The sequence below is a fragment of the Apiospora kogelbergensis genome (genome assembly GCF_038363985.1).
Source record: "Apiospora kogelbergensis strain CBS 113332 chromosome Unknown utg000002l_segment0_segment0, whole genome shotgun sequence".
Taxonomy (NCBI): domain Eukaryota; kingdom Fungi; phylum Ascomycota; class Sordariomycetes; order Amphisphaeriales; family Apiosporaceae; genus Apiospora; species Apiospora kogelbergensis.
In genome coordinates, this window is record NW_027117419.1 from 3,389,480 (window position 1) to 3,410,533 (window position 21,054).

A 21,054-nucleotide genomic window follows, 5' to 3' on the forward strand; every position below is an offset into this window, starting at 1 on the left:
AGAATGTGGGCTGTGCGAAATGCATATCAGCTAAGCCCGAATACCACTTCTCCACGTCGATGTTGGGATCTAATATGTGATCGTCGTCGGGTTCAAGAGCTGGGTGTTTAAGGGCATCGGATATGGTTTGTTCATGCTCGCTATACTCCATAATGATGAAAGAGCCGAGGCTAGGGCTCTCCACTGCTGCTCCAAAATGGTATATCTTGGGTATAGGGATGGTTGTATTGGTCAAAACATACTGCATAATTGCTACTTCGTGGCGCAGCTTCTCCACAGAGGATGCAGCATCCCATTCACACATCACCAGCCTGGGGCGCTTCCATATTTGCTACCGACGCGCCTCGCAGGAACAAAAATGAATGTACAGAGCTGTACAGCCAATGGAAACAAGCTGTTGGTTGTCAACTTACAAACACGTAGCTGTGCCCACTATGCCCAGACTTGGCTCTGAAACGCAACGACAGGCCTCAATTGAGGTTAGCACTGACACCTCCAAACAGACCAACGTACAAAACTCAAGAGATCCAGATCAAAACATCTACCCACTAGTGTGAGTCACTTCCTCTGAGCCAGGATCTCCATAGCCAAAACCCGGAGACTCGCTGCCTGCGTAATGGCACTGAGCACGAGCTCCACGCCGGCCTCGCGACGGATCCAGTTGCGCAGCTCGACCGAGACGAGCGAGTCGAGACTGAGCGAGGCCAGGGGTGCGTCAGCGTCCACCTCGTCGCGGTCGAGCATGGTCATGGCCGCGACCTTGGTGATAAGAGCCTCGGTCAAGCCAGGCAGGACCTCGTCGCCAATTGCCTGTTGCCAGGCCTTGCCACCGTTACCGTTCTGGGTGGAAGAAGGCGTATCGCCACTGCCGGGACCGTTACCGCCAACCATATTCAGCTTCTTTCTACTGGCCGCCTCCTCCTTGACGCGCTCGCGCGAGTACACTGGGTGGATGTAGTCCCACGGCCCGTCGCGGATGGGCTGGCCGTCTAGGTAGAAAGTGCAAGCGATGGCCTTGGCGTCGCGATGGAGCGGTGACGCCACCCCCAGGATGGCGCCCTTGACGAGAGTACAGATGTCGGCCATGGTGAGTGTGGCTCCAAGAGTCTGCTGCAGGAGGTCGCTCAAGTTGTTACTGGCGACATATCCGACGTCCAACACGACAGGCAGTGCGATGGAGACCGTGTGCATGCCTTGGGCGCTGCGGTACTTGGCGAACTCATGGTAGAAGACGGCCGAGCCGGCGTAGATGGCTTGGCCCGGATTGCTGGTGTCGCCCAGTAGAGAGCCGAGGCCGATAAAGAAGTCCATGTCTTTAGGGAGCAGCTCGTGAAGATACCAGGCTGCGTCTACACGGGGTCGCATGATGATCTGCCAGTCCTCGTACGTGGCATTCTCGAACAGCTTGTCGCTGAGTAGAAGAGCGCTGTGTACAACACCGCGAACTCGGGGAAGATCCTCAATGGACTCCATCACGCCTTGAAGCGCCACATGAGACCCGACGTCGCATGCCAAAGCCCTTACGCATACCCTGGTCCCCTTATACTTGTTCAAGAGTTTCTGCACTTCAGCCCCTGAAGCTCCGCTGCGGCCAAGGAGGACCAGGTTCATAGCACCATGGTTGATCATCCAGTAACCCAAACTAAGGCCGATACCCTTGGTCCCTCCTGTGATCATATAAGTAGCGTCGGGGTTCAAAATGACATTGGTTGGTCGCAGATCGCTCTCGGCCATAACACGCTCATCTGGTCCCAACGTCACCAAGACCTTGCCAGAGTGCTCTCTAGACCGAAGCCTGCGCAATCCAGCTTCCAAGTCAGATATTGGAAATATCGACACGGGCTTGATTGGAACTGCAATCTTACGCCGGACAAGGTCGGTAAAAATAGAATAAATGCGGTTCAACTCTCCGGGGCGATGTTTGGCCAAGCTCCGCAGATCAATGCTGTGGAATGTGACGTTATCCTCGAACGGTTTCATCGGGAGGTTGGTGTTCTGCAGAGCGTCTTTCCTACCAATCTCGACGAACCTACCAAAGGGCGCAGCAAGGGACCATGTCTCCATCAAGAATTTACCATTAAGTGAGTTGACGATGACATCTATTCCTTTTCCGCCCGTAGCGCAGAGAATCTGGTTGCGGAAGTCAACTGTGCGGCTGGAAAAGATATGGTCTATCGGTATGCCGTACGATTCATGGAGGAATTGGCGTTTGGTGCTGGTACCAGCAGTGACATATACATCGCCGCCGAGGTGCTGTGCGATAGTGACACATGCTTGGCCAAGAGCCCCAGAGGCCCCGTGAATCAGGATTGATTCGCCCTTTTCAAGGCGCCCGGTGTAAATCAATGCGAATATTGCCACAGAATACGCCAGCGGCATTGTCGCGGCGTCCGTCATGCAGATGGAGGGGGACAGGAGAGACGTGGGCGGCAGGCAACTTCTTGTACGTAGCAAAACCGCTGCTGTTGACCGACAGGAAAAAGACAGCGTCTCCCACATGTAAGTCTGCGACAGCGCGCCCGGCCTTGACAACCTTGCCTGTTCCATCGAAGCCGGGCGGAGCCCAGGGAATAGCACCGAGTAAGAGGCTGAGGTCGTGTTGACTAACACCAGCTGCCTCGACTCTTACAAGCACTTCCTCGTCCCCGAGAAGATCTTGGAGAACTTCGGTCCTACGATAGTAGATCGAGTCGGGGCTTCCGGCGCTATCAATCGTCATCTCCAGAGCGCGTTCGCCCTCCCATATGTTCTGCATCTTGCGGCACGAGATCCCCTGCTCGACGGCAAACGGCTCTTTCAACTCTCTCAATAGTCGCATTCGAGGCACGTGGATTGACCCTTCGTGCCAGACAAAGTCGAGGTCTTGCGTGCGGGTCACTTCCGGGTCTCGTAGCTTCTCGGCGAGGCCCACGATGGCTGGCAATGCGGATGTGGTCAGCGGCAATTGATCAATGAGCATCAGATTCTTTGGTTCGTCCTCGAGCCGCAATGTGCGCATTATTCCCTTAATAGTGCCACATTCGACCTGCCCGTTCTCAGGAATAATCCACAGCAATCCAGAATTGTGTACCAAAAGATCCTTCAAGCGTCCAAACTTCTCGGCATCCATATCCTTCATCAGACTGTGCCGTGGCGAATCTAGCACAATATAGAGCGGATCATCGGCTGGGTCGATTGCGATGAAGGGTTTGATATCGGTTGCGCAGTCGAAACGGTTGGACACAGCGTCGGCGACCGCCTTTGCGAAGGCGATCTCCTCGTTGTCTATGAAAGGCCCACATACTGTCACGAGTCGGTGCTCCTCCATCCTGCCGATTCGAGTGGCACACATAACGCCCATCACCTGCTCCTGGCCACCGAGCGTATCCCTGACGTTGATGTCCACGCCCGAGAAGCCTGTGTCCTTAAGCAGGCGGTCCCAAACGAGAACCGGCATCATCGGGCCTTCCTCTCGGTCGCGGTACTGATCCTCCGCGTACCACCAGCCTGGCAACAGGAAGAAGGGCAGGAGAGTAGGTGGGTGTGCGCTCGCCTCAAGCAACAAGAGCTTCCCCCTGGGCTTGAGCAGCTTCCGTACGTTTGCCATAGTCACGCGCATATGAGGCGTGGCGTGCAGAACGTTAGCGGCGATGACAACGTCGAAATCCTCAAGGGCGAAACCTTGTTCCGCAGGGTCCAGCGTGATGTCTAGTTTCCGGAACGTAATGTGGCCCGACCAACGAGATAGCTTCTCGCGTGCGTTCTCAAAGAACCCAGGTGAGATATCAGTGAATGTGTAGTTCACATAAACAGCCCCTCCTTCTTTTCTATTGCGCGTGAGCGCTTCGAGCACAGGGAGTGTGGTCCCTCCCGTTCCAGCGCCGACCTCTAGAATACGCACGTTGTGCACAAGATTGGAAAGGTGGGAAACAAGCTTGCCCATGGTTTTGCTGAAATGGGCGTTCATCGCGTCGGCTTCGTAGTGGCGCGTGAGAAGGCCGTCGCTGAGCATTATTTCGAGTGGCTCAACCTCTTGGCGTAGAATGGGCACGATCTGCTCGCCTAGGACGCAGAGCATCTCACCCTGGGCGTCTCGACTACGGACCATGTTGCGCAGCTCTGCCGCCTCAGCATCCGAGGCCAAAGTCACCTTGCTTGCAGCATTTTGCCGGATCCCCCATTTGACGAACTGGGACAGATGATATGGTAACTTCGAGCGGTCGTCTTGGGATGTATCTACCAGGCCTTTGTTGATATAGTACCACGCTATCCTCTTTAGGTCCTCGGCGCGCGTCTCCTCAGCTTGGTCATCGGCATGCTCTGGGAGAATCTTCTTCAGATGGGCTTCAGAGAGGTACTCCAGACTTGGCAAAAGCTCCCATCCCCAGTTATCGGGGAGGCTAGCAGCCGGATCAATGTTCTCCTCGGCAGATCCAACGGTACGGAAGGCAACCGACTCCCATTCCGCTATAGGGGTCAGTGTGTTATCCAAGTCTCGTGTGAATGCGGCCACGCCGATTTGCATACGACCGCCCTTGAAGTCGTAATGTAACAGTCGAGTAACAATGTCGAATCGCTGTCCAGGCGTTGAAGGGATAGTATTGGAAACGCGGAAACGGCTGATATAATTGGGCATCTGGGCAGGCAGTCTTCCATCATCAGTTATCTGAAGAGGAGCACCCCTTGTAGGAATCCATCCAGCGTCGGGGGTCGACCGTCACAGGGGAGTTACCGGAGTCAGGGTCATATCCTGTATCGTTGAGGTTACGCAGCTTGTGTTCGAGTACTGTATAACCTTTTCCCTCAAAGAATCTCACTGAATTCTGGAAGCTGGGTCCAAAACGAGTCGCCCTAACGCTAGCTTCCTGATAATGTTTCGCGAGGTCGTGCTCGACAAGCTCCCCTGTCGTACCCACCAGAGAAAGCGAGGCCTGCAATCCTGTAGTATCCGCCTTCATGTTGGTCATCTCGGGCTGGACAGCACCATGTGCGTGTATCGTCCACCCGCCAGCGTCGTCCCAGGAAGATATCTCAAAGTCCCAAGACGTATCAGAGACGGTTGCAGCGCCAGTGACGGCTGGCCTAATTTTGGTGACCATGTCGACAACCTGTTCTTCTTGAATTTCCATGCGGGCCTTGATGTAGAAGTCACGAACAACGAACGCTGCAGCGGAAGTAGAAGAAGTCTTTCGAGCCGCTTCGATGGCGCAAGCAATGTAACCGGTCATGGGGAAGACGACAGCACCAGCCACTGCATGGTCGCGAATCCAAGGCACCTCGTCGAGCGTGAAAACTTGTCTATAGGCACGCTCCCTACCGCCGTTGGAGGGCATCAGTCTCCCGATAAGAGCGTTGTAAGGCTCACCGGGGAACAGCTTTTCGTTGTTGCATCTTGTTTCGATTTTGTAGCTTGCAGACTTGTCCCACGCATAGGCCGGGAGATCATCCACCACATCGGAATTGCCCATGTTAGTCCCATTGACCTCCCCGAGCTGGATTGGATATCCCAGTGCGAAAAGCGAACCAGCCAGATCGAGAAGGGCCTCTTCTCCCTCTGTGCCTCGCACCAGCGAAGGAAGATAGGTCACCCTCGAAATATGTTGGCCTGCAATCTTCGAAGATTGAGCCAGCTCAACCGTCTGTTTGATCGGATTCTTCAGCGCAGCATGAGGACCAATCTCGATGATGACGTTGGCAGCTATGCCGCTCTTATAGGCCATGTCTTTACCCCGGGGCATAATGACATTTTGGATGGCGTCAGCAAATCTCACTGGACGAACCAGGTTCTGCACCCAATAATCTGCATCAATCGTAGCCTTCTCATGAAGTTTCCCGGTGACCGAGGAGACAAATGTGGTACAAGCTTTCTCGTCTGTTGGTGAATCGGCAGCATATTCGTCGCAATAACACTTAATAGCTTCGAGGTAGTAGCCAGCCACCTTCTCCATGTGCCGCGAGTGGTAGGCCATCTCAACTTTGAGTCGTCGAGAAAACAAGCCTTCCTCGCCCGCACCATTCTGTATACTTTCGATGGCTGAGACATCTCCGGAAATAGTAACGCTGTTCGGGCTGTTGATGGCGGCAACGGTTGCATAGGCACCTCCTGAGTGGCATTTGATGAGTCTGTAAGCCTCCTCGGAATCGACTCCTAGAGCGAGCATGGCGCCCTTTCCGCCCGGCCTGCTTGATAGTCGGCTGGCTGCCTGACCTCGGAAATATGAGACAGCACATGCCGTCTTGAAAGACACTAGACCGGCGGCAAATGCGGCCGCGATTTCGCCGCTGGAGTGGCCAGTAACAACTGCCGGCGTCACACCCCAGCTCTCTAGAAGTTTCACAAGAGCCAGTTGGACAGCAGTGCATGCAGGCTGGCTGATCTCGGCATTGTTCAGACGTGATTCAGATTCAGGCTTCGCAAGTTCGTCTGACAAGCTCCAGGTGGCGCCAAACTGCAAGAAGTGTGCTCCTGCCATCTCAATAGCCTTTTTGAACGCCTGGTAGTGTGCTATTTCGGCAGACATCTTCGCATATCTTTTTGGTTCCCGGGTTAGCTGATGGACAATGCAAATGGTCCAGACAAATACGTACTGAGCGCCCTGTCCAGTGAATGCAAAGGCTACGATTCGCTCCCTGGATCTGCTTGGCTTGGCACTGGGGAGCTTCTCCATAAGGCTCTTGATTGTATCGGCAATGACGCAGACGCGATGGGGAAAGTGGGTGCGACGCTGACCCAAGGTATAGCTTATGTTCATCACGCAGTCGGCGGTCTCGGGTACTGTGCAGAGATGTTCCTCAAATGAGGATAAGTAGGCGATAAGGCTCCTTTCTGACTTTGCTGAGAACACAAAGACTCGCTTGGTCGAAGACTTGAAGCCATCAATATGGAGATGGTTGCCATTGGCGCCATTTCTGTGAGGAGCATTGGCGTTCAAGGAGAAGCCGTTGGTGTCGGGTAGGACGGCTTTTGGCGGTGGTCCGTCAATGATAACAGCAGCGTTGCTGCCACCAAACCCTTTGTTGCCAAAATCAGAATCGGGGTCAGGTTGAAGAGGCTTCTGGGGCGATGGGCGTGCTCTCACCAAAATTTGTGACAAGAATCCTTCTCAATTCGCCCCGAGGCCACGGTATCTGGGACCGGGGGACTATAATCTTCTCTTTGTCTTGAATCTTGGGATTGATAGACTCGAATCCTGCCGTTGGCAACACAACTCCGTGCTTCAGTTGAAAAATGGCCTTGACCATGCCAATCATCCCACTCGCTCCTTCCAGGTGTCTGAAGGGACAAAGTTAGCTCCAGGTCACAGGAGAAAGAGGCGATGAAGCACAAACCCCATGTTAGACTTGATTGAGCCAACGTAGATGGGATTAGAGGCATTGCGATTCTGAGCCAGCACTGACGTGAAGGCTCCTGCCTCGATGGGGTCACTATCGGATGTTTCGACATTAGCCTTGACATCCCATCACATTTTTCAACATGTCTTTACTTGCCCAACTGCTGTCCCTGTTCCATGGCCCTGATCATGGTTACCGAAGTCAGCAAGTGTAGATGTGTAGTTGAATCCTTGTTGGCGTTCAGATTCAGGGCAATACATCGAAAATGTACTCAAATCCCCCCACTCAGGGGCAAACTCCATATCAATTACTGAATGATAGAACAACTGTCCGGGCATATCATGAACGTACCTCAATAACAGCTGTCTCAGATGGGTCCAAGCCTGCGGCCTCATGGACTCTCCGAAGTAATTGCCGATGGGCAACACCATTCGGCATGGTGATACCGTCAGATCTGCCGCCATGATTGCAAGCCGAACTGCGTATGACGGCTTGGATAGGATCGCCATCTTTTATGGCTTCGTCCAAAGCCTTGAGAAATAGGCAGGCGCCACCCTCGCCACGGCCAAAGCCCGAAGCTTTCGAGTCATAGGAGTAGCTCCTACCATTGTCCGATAATGCTCTGCCCAATTTCAGAGTCAGCGCAAACCGCCAATCAATAGAAGAAAGAGAACATCGAGGAGTGGTATTACTTACCCTGTCTTCTCGAGCGCTAGAAACCCACCGGGACTGATGTTCAATGAGGCTGATGCAGCAAACGCGGCCTTGCAGTCTCCGTTGCGAATAGCCAAGATTCCCTGGTACACAGCGTAGGCACTCGAAGCGCATGCCGAATCGAGCACCGTACTGGGCCCGTCGATATCGAAGAAGTAGGATAGGCGGTTTGCAAGCATGCAAGGCGCAATCCCTGTCGCGGTGAATGTCTTGACTGCGAAGTTGTCGTCGGTCAGACACGCTGAGTAGTCATGCTGTCCGCTGCCGATGAAGACACCCACAGTCTGGCCGGCGAGGCTGTTGAGGCTGTGGCCCGCCATCTCGGCCGACTCCAGGGCCACTTCGAGCAGCATGCGCTGCTGGGGGTCGGCGTTCTTGGCCTCCTCCGCCCTCATGTTGAAGAAGGCGGCGTCGAAGGCGTAAATATCACCGGGCACGAAGTGACCGCCCTGGACGCGGAAAATGCCAGACTTCTCAGGGCCCGGCCGGCAGTACGCATCTTGGTCGAAGCGGTCCGCAGGGATCTTGGACCAAGCCGATTTCGCTTGTGCCAGGTAGTCCCAGAGGCCCTTTCCTCCAACACCAGGAGCGCGGTATGCAAAACCTATAACCGCGATGGGGGCATCCTGAGACATCACTAGCAAGGGTTGGACGTTGGTCAAAAACAAACAAAGGGGGTATATTGAACAAGTAGGCCCAGGTCTGAACCAGTAATCCCAGTACTAGCCGGTAGCAAACGAGAGTCCTTTTCAACGAAAATACTTTTCAACGAAAAGACAAAGTTGTTGTTGGAAAGAGTCGGAAGATATTTGACTTGTTGGAAGAAATCTGCTGCTATGGCAGTCGGAATATTGCTGCTCCCATGGTCAACACGTCAACACCGCCATCGAGATGAAGATAACTATATTCGGAGCGTAGATTTGCCTTTCACGGGAGCACATACTAGCGCCAGATGAACGAGTGCAATAAACAACCCGATCGCGTTTATACTGGGTAAATCTTAAGTTTCAGTTCAAATGTCGAAGTCAATTGCTCCGCAGAGTCAAGACTAGCTTCAATGTGCTTTTCTTAATACGCACGACAACGTGAAGCATTAAGGGGCGGGCCTGAGTCTAAGCAAGAGCTTAGATTCAAGTAGTGCTATTCTGCGTCATTTCTCAAGTTGGAAAATCAACAACTCAATTCAAAGCAGTGACTTTCCACAGCATGCCTATTCGTAGCTAGATACAGCAACTATACCGAAGACTGAAGAAAAGCATGTCTTATCTTTCCCAGTATTTGCTTCCTGATACCGGCAGGGTGTAAGTTTTCACATGAAGTATATATCACGTAAGCTTCAGCTCCTGTATCAGAGGTTCACAACCTATCACTGCCATGAGGAAACAAGAAACCATCCCCGTCCGGTAGTTCACATAAGCTGCATATTGTACGGTGAGAAAGGGGGTTGATCTCTAGCTCCGAACGTTTATCTGTGCATTACAGAGTTTCCACTCATGCAGCTATTTTAGTCGCATATCTGACGTGCATCTAGTAGCTCGTCCTTGATTTTATCAGCCAATCGCGTTGGCCCTGTCTGCCAGATCATGCCATTATCATGAGTCCGCTGAACCTCCAATCGTGCATCTGCCGGGATGGTTAGATGTTGCATGCATGAAGTAAAAAGTTTGTTTTTGCTCGGGCACAAAATCGGAAGAAGCCCCTTTTTCGTCGAATGCCTCGCCCCCACGCATCTGATCTAGGAATAACGCCGTACGCTCGGCCTCCCGGTAAAAATTGACCCTAATTCAACGGCAGACTATGGTGACGTCCAAGAACAGGCGGTGACGTCGATGAGAACATTCAATGAGGTTGCTTGTGACGATAGAGCTTGAGCAAAGGTTGCAAGGAGTTGGTACCAGTATAGTTAGTCTGTCCGAGATATACAAGCTACCACTCATAACTGGCAACAAAGGTTCAAGTGATCTCTTCACATCTGGCGAGCCACACTACAAGTATGGCGGCTCCCGTGGCATTAGCGCAGAGCCAAACGTATTATCAAGAAACGATGTGATAATCTGGGGGTACATGTCTTAAAACATCCCTCGGTTCAGAAAGGGGCAGTTGAACTACCAACTAGTACCATTACGCTATACATAATTGTTCAATTCACTTAGGAGCTTTGATCGAAGGGATTGGTGGACTTAGGGTGGACAGGTAGGTCGACTCTCAAAACAGGATGGCGTGAATGGTTGGTATCTGGATGAGGTTGTAGTTGTTGAAATTCAATCAATGGCATTAGGCTCAAAATCTCCTGAATAGATCGCATCGCCGATTTATTTTGGCTCACCTCCACAACTTCTCCCGCTCTCTGTCCCTCATCATCATCATCTGTCAGAGTGCCTGCCCCCGTCTCATCGTATTCGCAGATTACCGTTCGCCAACACCAAATTAGCTATCACGAGGCTCACAAAGCGGACGAAATTATGACGCGTAATAGCTTCGAAGGACAAGGGAAGGCGATAAATAATCGTGGCTCCAACACCCTCGTTCACACAATGGTTCTCGGGCTTACTACACCTCTGATTGCATCAGCGACGGTGTAAAGGGGTACGAGGTTACATCGGTGACCGGTGACAGCAAATATCACGATCATTGCTAATGAGTCAACTGATGCGTCCATGCCACGTTCGTCAAAGGCCTTCTCAAACATCCAAAGACGAATTATTTGTTCTCACGGACAGGCTCTTTTCCAAAATACCGATTGCCCACTGAACCTTTCTCTCTTTTCTTTTCGAGCATGTGTGAAAGCTGACTATCGAATATTGCACGCCAAGTTTATCTATGGCACAGCCCATCGCCGACTTGTGGTATTTTTCACTAGAAAAGCCCGCTTTAACTCCACCGGCGACTTGGTGGTGCTTTATTTTGTGCACTTAGCCCGCATCGGCGATATCACAAGCCATCGACGACGACGCCAGATATCGGCGATGACAACAGCCATCGGCGACTTCACAAGTCAAAAATACACCAAACCAAGCAACACAAACCCGACAGCCCTTCACAAGGGGGATGGTTACATTAAGCCGCTTATGTTGCAAAATTCAGTACAATTCGTAATTCCGGCCAGAATAGTTGCCATAGGCAAAGAAGAACGCAGAACGGTATTCTATCTACAGCATTGCGATACCTTCGGAGCCAGCAGAAGATTTGCTCTGGCAGCCCGAGTTGAGTTCCGCGACTAGCGCCCAGGTAACCATATGCTTGCTGATACAGCTGGCCTATAAGTCTTACAGCTCTTAACAAGCGTCTTCTTTATACTGCTCCCTCATATTTCCCCCAGAACGTCCATACATGAGCCTAGGACGACTGGCCAAGAGTGACGTCAAAGTCTTCCGTGTGATCAAGGGCATCCCCGTTCTTCATTTGGTTTTCGTACTCCTCCAGCTGCATAAGTAAGACGCTGGCGTCAAGGCTGCCAACGGCGCCCGAAGTCGTCGTGGCATCGGGGGTGTAGGTGTTGCTCGACTGAAGGAAATCGAAGCCGGTGAAGCTGTCCGATTCGACTTGGGGTCGAGAGTCATTGTCGAAAGCAGCCGAAGCGATCGTCTGCGACACGGGGGCCGAGCTCTGACGGTTCTGGCCGGCCTGGGCCTGTAGGCGCTGAGGGGGCATGGAAGCAAGTTCAGGGTACTGGCTCAGCATCTGAGACGGAGTGACATGGTTCGGCAGCTGTGAAGGTGTAGCGATGCCAGAAAACTGGGGAGTCTGCATCGGAGCGGCCGGAGCGACGGACGCATGGCCGAGCGGCGCAGCGGAGGGGGTCATGGCAGCCGGGTAGGCCAGATATTGCGACGATGATAGCGGCTGCTGCTGTTGGGTACCGCCGCCACTACCACCACCCCCTTGCATACGCTCGACGACGCCCTTCCAATAGTCGCGCTCGCGGGTGAGGGCGCCGACCTCTTGCGACAGACGTTGGATCTCGGCGGTCTGGGTGCTGATGAGATCGGCGCGGCGCTGGCGGCTGCGACGGGCGGCCTCGTTATTGCGCTCGCGCTGCTCCTTCTTGTTCTCCTCGGCCTGGTGGCTGTTGTGCTGACGGCGACGCTCGTACTCCTGGATGGGCAAGCCGTCGCTCAAGGGCAGCATGCCGCGGCCGATGATGCCGGGGCCTCTACGACGGGTAATTCCTCCTCCCTGGGCTTGGATATTGGCATTTTGCGGCTGTTGCTTTCGGGTTTGTTGGGACTGGGCGATGAGTTGCTGCTGCTGGGGCAAATTGTTGACGGGTCTGGATGACACAATCAATTAGTTGAGGGGCGTTCGAAGTTGTATGGCGGGGTAATCAAGGCAAACAAGAAATATCTCGAAACATACACGAAGTTGTTCTGGGCCATGGGGTTGTCCTGGACGCCATTGCCGTCGGTGCCACTGGATTCAGGGGTAGTGGTCTGCATGTAGCCCATCCACTGGTTGTCGTTTGTAGTAGACATGTTGCTAGCTTGCTCGGAAATCGAAGTATATTGACCTTGATCTATCACCATTGAGTCAGGAGACTGTATAATTGGATTCTGCGCTGTTTGGGGTAATAAATGTCGCCGGCGGAGTATATGTGTCATGGCACAATACATACGTTTGCTCTTGTTCCGCAGACTTGGTCGTTGGTAGCGATGATTTGGATGGGTGCAAATGACTGAGATGCACTATATTTGATGGACTTAGGTTCATATTAGCGATTTTTGGCACAGCATTTGAGTAGATATGATTTACTCAGGGGTAAAAGTTCGTACATCGCCGAGTATATATGTTGTAGATTTGGTGTTGGTGTGATGCTTATACCATTCGTGGTCGCTGTGAGCATATGTGTGTATCGATGGAGAGGATGCGTTCACAAGTTCTGGCTGACGAGATTTATATACAGAAGAAAGCGCTGCCCAGCTGTATCAATATTCAATCGCCGTCCGATGACGAATCTGCTTCCTGGAAGAATTCGATCTTCTTCCCCATATCGCTATCATTGAATGGCACCTGGCGCCTCTGTTTAAACATCAGATAAACCCGTTGCGGCTCTACAAAGATGGGATGACGTTGGTGAATACATGAGATTCCCACAATAACAATTATCCCTCGTAACACCGGCTGGGCCGTCTGATATGGGCAGTGGATTCACCGAGTCACCTTAAGATCGTGACAATTATTACGTGGAACAAGTCAACATTGCAGCTACAAAACATCCAAAGTAAGTGAGTAGCTTACAGGCCTCCTGCATTCAATAGAGGTCAGCCACTGCGGCCTGGAATAGACATCATTTGATACGATTTAAGCCTTGGTCACGAAGCAAGCCATTGTGGCTAAGGCCAAAAAGGGGTAAAATACTTCCATGCGTCAACCAAAGCGATGGTGCAGCTTGATGACCATTTTCCATGCAACGAACACCCACCACATATCATAACCCCGGTAAAATGAGGTTATTTAGGCTCCAAAGTAAGTTTACTTGCGTACCTAGCTGGCTGGCGAGGAATCTGGTAGTAATCAGGAATCGGGAGCCACGTGGCCGTGAGAGCGGCCCGAAGGAAAAATACCTACACTGAAGTCCCGCCTCGAAAAGTCCAGAGATTGAACCGAGATATGCGGATTGCGCGGCTCTTTGTTTATTTGAACGATCCAAGTTGGCAATTAGCAATACGGAGATGCCTTGATCTCATAGTGCTTATATGTGGGCTTCTTCACGCAATACGCAGCTGGTGAGGCAAGCCCTTTCTTATCGTTCTGCCACGCGATATGTGTGCTGAGCAATTGCAGGTCCAGCCCCTGATGCTGTACTCGCAAGTCCAGGACGAGAGTACGATACTACCACTGAGAAAAAACGACGCTATTTATCTGGCAATGAGCAAACCTAGCTTGGAATTAAACGAACGAAGATGATTGATAATTACTATGGCTAAGACGGAATGACGCAAAGCGACCTAAGCAGGGGACCAAAATCGACCCATGATCACAATGACATGTTATCATACATACAGCCCCGACACATCCTTGTTCCTCTCCCCACGTTGGATCCACGATCCTGAATTAGCACATGGGGCTGCCCTGTCCCCAGAAGTGCCCGGGCTTGAGGGCAACGGTGCGATCCCACGGTACGATCCGAAGATCAAGCTTTTCATCGTGCAGTCGTTAGCGTGGGGGTCTTGATTCCAGTTCAGGGCTACCTCTACACCAGATCAGAGGTAGCATTGGGGGCAGTGTCACTTACTAAGTTGTGGAGGGAGCGGACCTATGGCTCTACATGGTCGCCGAGCCCGTGGTGGAGCTGGCATTGACTTATGCCCATGATGCCGAGGACGTCTGTGCAGGGTAAAATCACTTTATGTATATTTGCTGTTGACACATACCACGTTGGGTAATAGATATGGTGAAGTATCGGCGGCGCCTCCACCGAGCTTCTAATGCCCTTCTCTATTCCTTCTGTCCTTTCCCACTCGATGTCATTGCTCGTCTATCGTCCGTAATGGATGTAAATACAACTACGTAGAAAAGCCAAAAAGCACCTCCATCGTCAAACACCTGTATCATCAAAGTCTAATATATACATTCACATAACGCGTTACACACTATGGTGCTTAGAACGAAGCCACTGACACAGCAATGGCTTGCTGGTCCGTGTGGGAAATAGAGACAACCACCTCCTTCACACCGGCCTTCTCGGCAGCTGATTTGGCATTGCCGTGAAGCTGTAAACAATGGTTAGCATGACTAAGTAGAAGCTGTGACAAGATTGTTGGAACTTACAGTGACGGTAGGAACACCGTGCTCGTTGGGAAGGACCTCGATATCCTTCAGAGCAGCACCGCCACCCATGCTCTGAACGCCTAGACTCTTGAACACAGCCTCTTTGGCGCTCCAGCGGCCAGCAAAGGAGCTTTGCGGGCTGGGCGATTTACGGCAGTAAGCAATCTCCTGCTCAGTGAAGTTGCGCTCAACAAACGTCTCATTGTCAATGTTGATGGCAGAGATATCCTCCACATCAACACCGTGTTTCTGTCCTTTGTTCATCGGGAGGGCACGAGCCATAGTCTCGGTAAGAGCCTGCGTTGTACTCTTCGACACCGACGTCTGGGCAGCAAGGGCCGCCTTCTTCGCAAAATCAGCAGCAAACATCAGGCCAGCAGACTTCTTGTCTTCTGAGACACGTGCCTCGGGGTTGAGAAGCACCGAGCTGAGCTGATCGTCAGTGTAGGGAGCATTGGCCTTGGCCTGGAACAACGAGTTGTTGATCATTCCGTTGTGGAAGTGGCGGTAAGTCTTCTTCTGGCGAGCCGCAAGCTTCTTGCAGTAGGCCTCATATCTTGCTTCATCGAGGGTGGCGTAAAGGTACCTGGGGTGAATACCGATGGCTTGGGCGCCCTTCTGCCCGAAACCGAAAGAAGTGACAGAGAAAGCCTTGACACCATCGGTCTGGATGCTGCGGCTTGGGTAAACGATCAAATCGAACTGCTCCATGATCGGATCAACATTGTCGGCATTACGGTTTCCAGGGACCAATCCAGTGTTGAGGACTTGCAGGCAACCGTTCATCATCCAAGCACCAGCGGCACCCTTGGGATGACCAGTGAGGTACTTCTGGAAGATACCAAGAACAGCATTACCCTTTTTGCGGCCGAGATGGCGAAGCTGCTGGCAAATGACGGACGACTCGTTCTTGTCATTGGCCTTGGTGGAAGTACCGTGGAAAGAGGCGACGTCGAGGTCATCAATGGTAAGTCCCCAAGTAGCCAAGGCTCCACGGAGAGGAGCAATGGTCGTGTCTTGTTTCCAGAAGTTGTTACCGAAGCTTCGGAGCGCTTCCTTCTCTTCACGGACGGCCTCCTTCTCGATGTGTTGGACACGGCTTTCCATGTACTCCTTCTCATTGAATTCCTCGCCTGTAGACTTCATGGCCTCGACCTCCTGCTGAATGTACTGCATCTCCCACTCCTTCCTATCTTGGATCTGGTTCTTGCGCTGCTGGATCTGTCTACGGCGGTACTCAATATCCAGCAGGGGCGAAGGGAACTTCCGGGCTGTCTCGCGGGCAGTGGTGAGAACACCCTGGCCAGGAGCAGGAACTGATCGGCCAATCTTGTCACTGGCAGTGGTTGTGAGAGCCAGGATACCATAGATGGGCACACCCATATCGAGGGCCAGCTGGGCAGTCATGATGATTTGGACACCGGAGCCTTGGGCTTCCATGAAACCGTTACGGGTAGTGGTAGTGGGTCGCGACATCTCTTGGGGTGTACGGCCGTGAGCAAACTCATCAACAGCATTGCTGGTGGCCTTCATGTTGGCGAATTCGTAAGATCCCTCTTCGCCAAAGTCATCGAAACCACCAACAAGGCACACACGTGCTTTGCCTTCCATGATTGTCTCGTATCCAATGTCGACCGACTCTACCGCAGTAGCACAAGCACCAACGGGGGTCTTGATGGGACCGGAGGACGACAGCAGCAACATGTTGACCCACGCGGACATGGTGTTGATGAAGGACTCCTGAAGGATATCGTTCTGAACGGGCTTGTCCAGGAAGCGGTCACGGTGCATGCCACGCAGAGCGCCAGCACCACCCATACCCGAACCAATACAGTTACCGACTTCTGATGTATGAACATACTTGTAGAATTCGTAAGGATCGGTGATACCAGATGAAAGAAGAGCTTCAGCAACGGAGACGAGGACGAAGAGAGTGACGGGATCGACTTGAGAGATGATGTCATCGGGGACACCGTACTTCTTGGCATCCCAGCCAGTGGGGATTTGACCAGCGACGAGGCGATCGAACCGAAGAGCCTTGGGGATCCAGAGTGAAGCACCCTTGCGCATGCGAACAATGTATTCACCACTATCCGGGATCTCGAAGATCTCAGCCTTGTCACCATGCTGGCGCTTGAACTCCTCAGCAGTCTCCTTGGAAGCTTCAAACGGCTCAAGGTCCTCCTCGATAACAACTTCGTGGAGCAGCTCCTTGTTGTTAGGGTCATATCCATCGAAGAGCTCAGGCTCAATGAGACGAATACCAGAATGCTCCAAGATGTGCTTCTCGTACTTCTGCTTGATGTCCTTGTCGTCAACAGGGTCACCGGACTTGGCATCAACCCAGCCCGAGTATTGCTTGCCCTTGATGGGGCCGTTGTGGTTCTTGATCAAGCCCATAATCCAGGCCATCTCAACGCAGCCCTCGAGTGAGAACTCTCCATAGGCTTCCATTTCCCATCGAGTTCGGGAGTTGCCCCATGGGCCAACCTCAGCGAAACCAGTAACGACAACGACCTTATCCAGGTCAACCATGCCCTTCAGCTTATCGTGGAGGGGAGCCACATCCTGCTTCCAGTCCGGCAGGTTCGGGAAGTCAAACTTCAAGTTGGCGCGCGGCTCGATGACCTTCTTCTTGTACAGAGCCTCACTCTCCTCGCCATTGACAATCTTGTTCTCAATTGCAGTCTCCTTGGTCACTGCACGCCGTACTTCACTAGTGTTAGTGATGTTGGCGCGCTCCCGGCCCATGAGCTTGTTGAGCTTCTTCAGGAATTGAAGACCGCCGTTCAGGTCAGCGAAGACGGGCTGGTGTTGGCAAAGGTCAACGATCTGGGGAGACATGAGACCGAGCAAGTTAAAGGCCATCTCCTGCTGGGAGAAAGTGCGTGCACCTTCCTGCTCGACACTCTCAGCAACAACGTTGTTACCAGACATGAGACCCGTACCACGAGTCCAGCCAATAACGGCGCCACAGATTGTGAGGTAGCTAGCCCAATCCTCCGATCGCCATCGGTTGAAGAGGGTTTCAAGGCCAAGTTTGGACTCGGAGTAGAGACCGTCGCTTCCGAAAGTACCATGGTTCGGCGACAGGGGCAGAACAACCTGAGCCGGTCGAGTCTCGAAGCCCCTCTCGATCTTCTGGGCCTTCACGCAGCCAAGCAAGCGCAGGAGGTTAGTCAGCATGATACGGTGGGCCAACTCAGACTTCGAGTCAATGTTGTCGATTTGGCGACCCTGTTCTGAGATGGCGGCAAAGGGGACAATGTAGTCAAGGTCCCAGCCAAGACCCTTCTTCGTGTCGTAAATGTACTCCACAAGAGCTTCCACGTCCTGCTTGCTACCTTGGTTGAAAGGCACGACGACCAACTGAGAGCCTCGAGCACCGAACTTGGCGTACATGGCCTGGTAGTACTCGGTAACTTCACGCGAGAAGCGACTGGTGGTGACGATGACCTTGGCACCACCGCTGATGAGGCCTTGCAAGACCTCAGCGCCAATTGAGCCAGCACCAGCACCAGTCATAAGCACGTATTTGCCTTCATAGCTGACACCATCCTTAGCAGCAACTTCCAGGCAGTCCAAGAATACCTTGGTGAGCTTCCTGTCGTATTCCCACCCAGTAAGCTCATCGAAGCTCTTGAGGTGCAGGAAGGGAATGGTCTCTGTTTTGCCTTTGTTGGTTGAAGCGGGGGTTGTTGCCTTCAAGCCGCTCTTCTTGACCAAGCCGGAAGACTTGCCATTCTCTCTGGGCAGAATCTGACTCTCGTTCATTGCCAAGGACTGTCGTAGGTTGTTGGTGAGGGACTTGATCTCAGCCTGTGTGGTCTTGGCCATTGTCTGTTGAGCCTTGATCAGCTTGACGAGACGAGTGAAGTCATGCTGAACACGTGTGCGGTTGCCGTACTCGGTAAGCTTTCCGCCCTCAGCCATCTGCTTGACATAGTGTTCAAGCTTACGGCAGCTAGGTCGGGGAACTTCCTCGTACTTGATGTTGCCTTGGTTGTCGACAGTGGTATGGGGGCCAGTAGGAACAGCAACATCCTTATAAACAGGCGAAACGTTCAGAACGTCTCTGCAGTTCTCGATGAGCTGCTGACCCAGCTCCTTGGCCAGTTTGTAAGTTTCACCCCGCTCAGTAGGGCAGTTGTCAATGTGGTATTGCATGAACTCGAGCAGTAGAGGATTCGATTTGCTCATGATGCGGATGCACTGACTGACAATTTCTCGGTCGACAACTTGAAGCCGCCCGAAAATAATATCATAGAACATGTGGAGAGCGTCTTGACGAGCCCAGTTCCATGCCGAGTCGTATGTGCGAGCCTTCAAAGGGCTAAAGACAGGCTCAATACCAGCGGCATAGAAATCGCCATGCTCAGCCGACCAAAGATCCAGCTGAGCTTGCAAAACCTTGGAGGACTCTTGCGAGGCCAGTGCGGCTTTGTCACCGGCGCGGAGATCCATTTTCAGGTATCTCGCCAGAAGCTCAAGCTGCTGCTTGAAAAGTGCACGCTGGTCCTTGGTAAGAGCATCGATGGCTGCGGGATCCATCATCATACCACCACCGCCTCCGGCAGCAGGACCGGCCGCTGCGGCAGTAGACAAGCTGATGCCAGCATTGGATGCATACTTCTGCGCAACATCGTCTAGGAATGCCTTGGCGTCGTTCTCGGAACCCAAACGAGCGGGAGGCTCCATAGTGATGGCCAACAGCAGAGCACCATCTTGTCGTCCGGGGCCAAGACCCCATCTTGTCTCTAGGTACTTGCGAGCAGCTGTGATATTGAAGCCTCCCGGCATCTTCGAAGAGACGAGTCGGGCAACGAGGGCTAGCGACTGCTTGCCAAGCTGGCCATTAAATGTTGCCTGCATCACAGCGCCGAGTTCGTCGAGTGGGGTGTCTTCGGGTTTCTCAGGGGTGGAGCCGAACTCCTTACCCAAATCACCGAGGATCTCGTTCTGCAAAGTGGACTTGCCTATTGAAGAGGATTAGTAAAGGTTGCGAAGACCGTCGGTTTTGTGGATTGCGGAAGTCACTTACCACTAACAAGATCCTTGATAGCTTTGCTCAGGGGGATCTCGAGGAACGGCTTCTTGAGCTTCTGAGCTATTAAGGCTCTGACAATCTCAAGAGCTTGAACTGGGGCATCCGGCACTGAAGCAGCTGGTCCAGTGCTCGCCGGGGCCGGGGCAGCAGCCGCTGGTGCGGCCGAGGAAGCGGCAGCAGCTGGAGCAGCTCCGCCGCTGGAGCTGGAGCTTTCAGCTGTAGACTCCGGCTCCTCCTCAATCGGGTCTACATCGTAGTAGATTTCTTTTGCGTCTTTGTTGTAGCACAGAATTTGTCGTTGAACGGACTTTGCAGCGTCAAACGCCTCGTACTTGGAGGCAAGTGTTCGCTTCGCCATTACACCCAAGGTATCTGCGGGACCGACCTCGACGATCCGCTCGGCCGTCTTCTCTGCCAGAAAGACATCTTGTGTTTCAATCCATCTCACTGGCGAAGCGAACTGGTAGGCGAGAAGCTCGACGAGGAGGGTGTGAGCAAGCTCTTGCTCAACTTCGGGACGCATCTTGGGCGGTGTGGCTAGGGTCGGCGGGGGAGAAGGTGGACGCCTCCAAGAAGGGGTTTTCTATAGCTTGAGAGACGATTACTCTCGTTTTGCGAGACTCCGCGGGGTATCTTGTCTATTGGTATGGTGTCTCGTGGTAAGCGTCGTGCAGGCGTGAGAGTAGTGAGAAGGGGAGTATAGTAGGTCGGGAAGTTGACAATTGGGCTGTCCCTGTAGCTGACCTCGACTTGAAACTATTACAATTGAATTAACAAAGAGTCAAGAAGGGATGGCACCGCTGAGCTTGTGTGGCTGGCAAGCAGAGGGAAATTGGGGAGAATGGGAAGACTTCAGAGATCTACTGTAGAGGGAAGGGAAGGTGGGTGAATATGAGCAAGCTCGGGACTTGGGTGCTTGTCTGTATCGTGCAATAGAGGCGGTTCCAACGCCCCTGCAAGAACAATAATACCACTCGAATTGACAAATCCACTCAAGAATTGCGGTCTCAAAAAAAAGTGTCTGGAAGGAGCGCACTTCTACGTACCGATACACCATAGTTTTTCTACGACAGGCCGTCCAAGACAAAGTGGGATGGATACATGTACACAGGGACTGGGGATATGCCGGGATGTGCAGCTTCTAGAGGCTGTAGCCTCACGTTTCGCGTGTTTTCCCAAATGTTGAACACGCAAAAAATTGGCTGGTCTGGCCG

The 21,054-nt window shown here is 52.7% G+C and overlaps 3 protein-coding genes across 3 annotated transcripts; 1 reads left to right on the forward strand and 2 right to left on the reverse strand.

The window, feature by feature from the left end:
• Positions 1-558: 558 nt before the first annotated feature.
• Positions 559-8,660, reverse strand: PG998_004023 (polyketide synthase; the record flags this gene model as incomplete). The annotated part of the gene is made up of 7 exons (XM_066870841.1): positions 559-2,319; positions 2,369-4,598; positions 4,660-6,991; positions 7,059-7,252; positions 7,309-7,427; positions 7,663-7,933; positions 8,008-8,660. The coding sequence occupies 7 exons, from the start codon at positions 8,658-8,660 to the stop codon at positions 559-561; spliced, it is 7,560 nt and encodes a 2,519-aa protein (XP_066734591.1).
• Positions 8,661-11,355: 2,695 nt separating this feature from the next.
• On the forward strand, positions 11,356-12,303 carry PG998_004024 (uncharacterized protein; the record flags this gene model as incomplete). Its single annotated transcript, XM_066870842.1, has 4 exons — positions 11,356-11,418; positions 11,476-11,657; positions 11,734-11,824; positions 11,866-12,303. The coding sequence occupies 4 exons, from the start codon at positions 11,356-11,358 to the stop codon at positions 12,301-12,303; spliced, it is 774 nt and encodes a 257-aa protein (XP_066734592.1).
• A 2,321-nt stretch (positions 12,304-14,624) lies between these two features.
• PG998_004025 (fatty acid synthase subunit alpha reductase) lies at positions 14,625-20,363 on the reverse strand (the record flags this gene model as incomplete). The annotated part of the gene is made up of 3 exons (XM_066870843.1): positions 14,625-14,735; positions 14,794-19,769; positions 19,835-20,363. 3 exons carry the CDS (start codon positions 20,361-20,363, stop codon positions 14,625-14,627), a joined length of 5,616 nt encoding a protein of 1,871 aa, XP_066734593.1.
• Positions 20,364-21,054: the final 691 nt, after the last annotated feature.